This window comes from Gadus morhua, chromosome 8, assembly GCF_902167405.1.
Source record: "Gadus morhua chromosome 8, gadMor3.0, whole genome shotgun sequence".
Lineage (NCBI taxonomy): Eukaryota > Metazoa > Chordata > Actinopteri > Gadiformes > Gadidae > Gadus > Gadus morhua.
Window position 1 is genome coordinate 6,997,828 of NC_044055.1, and position 6,000 is coordinate 7,003,827.

The 6,000-nt window shown below is 43.1% G+C and overlaps 1 protein-coding gene across 3 annotated transcripts in view; it reads left to right on the forward strand.

Annotated features, from left to right (window-relative positions):
* Positions 1 to 2,022: 2,022 nt before the first annotated feature.
* The window catches only part of per2 (period circadian clock 2), an 18,334-nt gene continuing 14,356 nt past the window's right edge, over positions 2,023 to 6,000 (forward strand). For 2 of the 3 annotated variants that reach the window (XM_030363008.1, XM_030363009.1), the window contains exons 1-2: positions 2,023 to 2,235; positions 5,006 to 5,573. In XM_030363008.1, the coding sequence (XP_030218868.1) occupies positions 5,137 to 5,573 (437 nt within the window). In that variant the 5' untranslated portion in view covers positions 2,023 to 2,235; positions 5,006 to 5,136. The remainder of the gene's footprint in view (positions 2,236 to 5,005; positions 5,574 to 6,000) is intronic. The other variant, XM_030363010.1, reaches the window with a different exon arrangement.

Consider the following 6,000-nt stretch of genomic DNA (forward strand, 5'->3'; position numbering starts at 1 on the left):
GGCGAAATTTTCAGTGATGAAAATCGGAACTGGTTTTCTGTGAAATCGGAATCGGTAGTGTGTGTGCTGTGCTCTTTTGGCAAAATCGTTTCCTTCAGCACACAAAACCAACATGTATCTTAACTATCATTAGGTAGGCCTATGTGGTCTCCCACGTTTTCTAAATTTGAAAAATCATCTAGATGTGTACCCAGCATAAACAACAGAATACGTAGTTTTTCAATGACAACCTATTTGACCGTTCGCTGGTCCAGCGTCCCCAAAGAAACAGCAAAACGTCTAGTATGCGGACAATGGCTGTCTGCCAAAATGAAGATGGATGACATTTGTTTCTCATTCGTATTCCCTTTTAATATTTTAAGATAGTTTCGACATTCAAATGCGCTTTCTTATAATTTCTAGTGATAAATATGAATTTTATTTCCGTAAAATGCAATCCATGAATGTATTTGAGGTTTAGTGTGTTAGTTAATCAGCAACGTTTCTCTGGTTGCCGCGGTGATTCGTATGATATGGATGCTGGCATTCCTGAAACTACGCAGCTTGCATGTTGTTTTACTGTATTGTGTGTAGTCAACTGAGCTGTGATATAAAGTCACTTTATACAACAGATATAACATAGTAACAAAAATAACACTTAATTAAAGTTTTATTTTATGTAACTGAGGATATTCTTGACAAAATGAACAATTGGCTTGAGTTTTCCCACAAGGGCGGCCGACAGAAAGGGGAGACACTTTCAAAAAGGGCAGGCCTATTTATCAAGATGACAAAGCTTGCATTGTAAAGTAGGCCTACGACTAACGCACAAACATTTGATCAATGTTCTGGAACTACTTTCAAGAGACTGTTAAGCCAGTGTGAGGCACAGATACTCTAAAACTCAAAGTCTTGCTTTTTTCTTCCACTATTTTCAGATTCTTCCATTAGTTATGGGGTTCCGCACCTCAATAAGATGTGAAAATTGCAGTACAATGATGTAGGCCTGCACATTTGAAACACATGCAAACATAACGTTTCACTTTAAATGTGGCCCAATGCTTTTAAAAACAACGTGACAACGTGGGTGTATGGCGTGTTCAGGCATGTGCAGAGCATAACGCCCATCACATTGCACACATGCTTGGCATGGGACAGACCTTCCCTTTCACCTTGCTTCATCACATTGGCATAGTTGCTCTTCCATCTGCTCACCCACAGCTACTGGGAAAATGTGGGTTTATCTGGAAGTCAGCCTACCACACCGCCCAGACCTGACCCTCGCCCATCTGTGGTTTCACACCATAGGAAATTATTTTAAAAGCCATCATCTCACCTCATCTCATCTTCAAACCGCTTAGGTAATGCAGGGTCGCGGGGGCAGCAGCTCCAGCAGCTGCTCTTATACTAATAAATATAAAATAATAATAATTATTACTATTATCGTTAATTGTCATTTGCCACAAGGGGTAACAAATACAATGCTTACTTTGCACACACACACACACACACACACACACACACACACACACACACACACACACACACACACACACACACACACACACGCACACGCACACACAAATACATACACACACACTCACCACACGCAAACATGCACACAGTCCCACAATTTCCCACAGACCCGTACAATTTACACAGACACAGACACAAACACACAATTATTATGTGTTTTTGGTATGTTGTGTTGTTGTATGTTAAAGCAAAACAGTCCAACTCTTAATAATGATTAATAATGATAGTGAAATAAAGTGTAAAATAATGCAATGATTTCCCTATACACTGTTTTATCCTTGAAGACTGCAGCAGATAAGTTAAGTGTGTCACAGGTGTTTGCGTGAATGGATACACACGCACACACACTTGTGTAACCGTTTAGGTAACGCTCGTCGTATTCGGGCTGAAAGCCGACCACCAACCACCAACCACCAGCATGGCTGTATTCACTTCCAGCTGTCTTGTGGATTAGCTCTCTGAACCATTCCCCGCTCTGAATGGCTTACGTAACCAATGAATGTCAGCTTAAGGCGGGGCTAAAGGAGGAGATATAAGTGAGGTCATTGTCGGGGCTAAAATTCAGAAACTAGGCAGAACGAAGGGGTTTCAAGCCCTTAACGCAGTCCAGCCAACCAAAGCACTTGGTTGCCATTAAACAGCCACGAAGACTCTGAAGACTCGAAAGAAACACATTTTCATAAACTTTCAAAAACCCGCTGGGAATTTTCTTTTTGACGGGTGAGTGAAACGTCTTCTTTTAGTTCGATTATTGTGTGATGCGTCAATCTGGTGAGTAATTTCATGGCTGTATTAATGCATGCATTTTAAAACAAAGACTTAAGAATGTACTTAAATGATTTTGATGAATATTGATGAATGATGAATGTCCTTGTATGTTGTTGTACGCAGTATGCGCTTCTCTACGTGAACTGTGTCAGTGTGCGGGTCATACGCGGTCAGTGGAGTAGACAGTAGCGCGTCCAACCCCCGTGCTGCTGCAGTCGGTGCATGCTCGATTAACACAGCTTCATATGATCCATCCAGTTCCATTGCAATTAGCCTATAGTTGTGTTATTATGACTTATTATCCAATTAGGACGTTTTTCCAATTAGGCTGCTACTGAAATACCTACTTTGGGGTCACGTAAGGTCGAATGGAGCCCTTTAACAACATCTGGTTTTATTTGATATTATATTGGTTTTATTGCATACACATAACATAAAGAAGGCTGCGAACCTGCATACCCTTATAAATGGATGGGGGCTTTACCGTTGTCATTAACTCATGTGAATCAACAGGTAAAGTTAAATGACTTGGGGCTTCCCCTTTTTCTTTGTCTGGCAGTGTTTATCACGTCCCTAAAATATTTCCAAATCATTCAAATAATCGTATAAGAATTTGTATGCATTACCCATACATTTCCAATATATACACTTTGTTCCAAATTTATTTATTGTGAAGAACTTCTAATCTGTAGGCACTAGGCCCGCTCTTGTACTCAGTAAAGGTCTCTGGCGTGACCTCTTCTTTAGCTCCAATATGAAGGTGAAGGATGCAGATTCATCTTCATCGAAGCACATTAGTGATGACATTGTATTGGACATTACAGGCTCCACTGCAAACTGCTTTATCCTTAATCAGAGTAGGTGATTTGCAAAAAACGAAAGAAGTATGCAGATATTTTATGCAGGGCTCTATTATGTGTGTTTGATTCATTTGCCAGTGTCCTTGCGCTCCTCAACACGTTGAATAATGCAGCGGGGCCTGGGGACTCGCGTATAGTGCCTGGAGGTAGCACATGCTTGCGTACTGCATACTGTTACGCCTGACAGCCCACATGGCGGTGTGAGAATGTGATGCAGATCTACAGGGAGAGCAGGTGGCCTCCCGCGTGCTGTTTTCAACAAACACTGTGAGGAGGTGCAGGGAGCGTTTAGGAGTGTTGTTCGGAAAACACATCCCTCATCTCTTTTTTTTTTTTCTTTTTTTTTTCGTGTTTCTGGGATTTAGCTTGAACTCATGTCGTCTTACAGACTTCACTCAGCGGCCCGGTGAAGTCCTTGAAGTCCTGAAGAGAATTGTCAGGGAAAGTTTATTTAGGTCAGCATGGAGTCTTGCCATGTTGTATCCAGGGAGAGGACACGAATGGTGTGCCTGGCATGGGATCACGTAGTGCTTTCTGAGAGCTGGGAATTAACGTGGGATTTTCTATTAGGATCAAATTGATGTTGAACTTGAGCTACATCCATCTGAAACCTTCAGACCATTTTTTCTGATTCCAGTCTCTCATCAGTGACAGATGATGCCACCAACCCCTAGATGTCAGTGGTTATGTAAATTGAGCCGGTTGCACAAGACTGTAAGGCAATGCTACGAGGAGATGCTGGGTTATAGAACGCTAGCACCTGCATGTTTATGTAAGGTGGTCTGTGGTGGCACAGTAGAAGATGTAACAGCTGAGCTGGGGAAGTGCGTGGCGAGGGGAGGAGGGGGGTTGGGCCAATTGGATGCCATGACGATTATGCAACCTTTTCCTTCTAAAGCAGAGCCTCTATGTACATAACTAAGGCTGGGAGACACTGTCAATGCATTGTGTTTACATTGTGACAGCCCTGCCTTGATGGGCCATATAAAAAATAAAAAATAAATAAAAGTGAACATGTATGATTGGCCATGTTGTGTTCACAGGAGCAGGAATAAAGGACCAGCCTACTTAAATATAATGCAATATCCCCTCTATAACCCATAGGCATTGTATTATATAAAAAATATATAATCATTACATTGTATATACAATATATAATCATTTCATTATATATACAATATATAATCATTGCATTATAAGTACAATATAGAACCATAAAATAACTTCGATGGTTGTGATTACATGAAGATATACATAATGCATATCATTATGTATATCTCGATGGTTGTGATTACATGAAGATATACATAATGCATAATCATTACATTGAAATATATCATCAATATATAATCATTGCATAAAAATATATATAATCAATATCATTATTTTCAATATTCAATATTAAATATGCCATCAATATCAGTGGCTGTTCATACTGTTGCACTTCATTGGAGCTTAGCTTACTCTGGCAATATGACATATCCAAATGAAAAGGGTATTGGTGCGGGACATATTGCAGGAGGAATGTTATGAGGTCCTTGATCTGATTGATTTGACGTGACACGAGCCAGCCTTCGATGGCACTGGAGTGAAACATAACATAAGTGGTTAAAATGCCTGCCAGCACAGACTTGCTCCATCACTTTTACTCATTGAACAAACGTCTTTGTTGTGAGCGAATACACATTTTAAACGGCGGCAATACTAATGGTGGCGTCAAATCTAAATGCATCGTTTTCCAAGCGTGTGTTTGATTTGAATCCTTCCCATACAGCATCCTTCTATCTCATATTCCACTCCATGTCACGATCCAAAAGGTGGACGTGTCTGACATGGTTCTGTGTGTCCTCCTCCCTCAACAGATCACCCACCTCAGCCGTCCCTTCCTTCCGGCAAACACCTGGAAATGGAGTAACTGTGTGCTCCAGCTCCACCAACACCACCAGCACACTCCGACCCAAACAGCCTCCACCCGCACCGCCCTCTCAGAACCATGTCTCAGGACTCGGACCCCAAGCTGTACCACTTCCCCGGTCAGGAGGACCAGGACGGGGCCCGTGGCTGCAGAAGGGCCTCCCTGTGTGGCCCCACACCCCGAGGGCCCGCCCGGCGAGGCTCCAACGCCCAGCTCCGCCGCATGGGGAGCTACGGCCAGGCGGGGGCCGACCTGGGGCGGGCCTCCGAGGGCAGCGACAGCAGCGGGTCCCTTCGGGGACCCCCGGCGGCCCCCTCCCCCCCGCGGGGACACCGCTCCCGCCAGCTGCCCGAGGAAGACGTGGAGATGAAGAGCAGCGGGTCGAGCGGGAGCGGGACGGAGTCCCATGGAGACGAGAGCCGTGGCAACCAGAGCCACGGCAACGGGTCGATAGGCAGCTCCAACGGCAACAGCAAGGACTCTGCACTGTTGACGTCTTCCGGGAGCAACAAGAGGTCAGTGGCCCCTGTGGGAGGGGGGGGTTTAGCCTGCTCACACTACAACAGTGATCTGTTCTGTTAGTTCTTAGGCCTGTTAGAATCCAGCATGAGCTGAGCTTAAGTTTTTTTTATTGTTCTATCAAAATGTATATTGAGCCATTGATCCATGTAGGTATTTATCAAATCAATTAAGTTTCACCCCTTAAAGTTTTTTCAAATATGGGGGCTTTGATTAAGTTGAAAAGCAATGACTGTTTAACATTGTTTTGACCCTAACCAGGGGTTCATAGACGCAAGTGGTTCATACTCTTTGTAACATTTGAGAAGCCTGCCGTTATGTAAACTCAGATCATCTCATAAGATTATAATTCATAAAAAAAAGAATTGACATCTACACCCAGCTCTTATTCTGCTCTTATCTGTGCTGTTCATATAGGAGTCT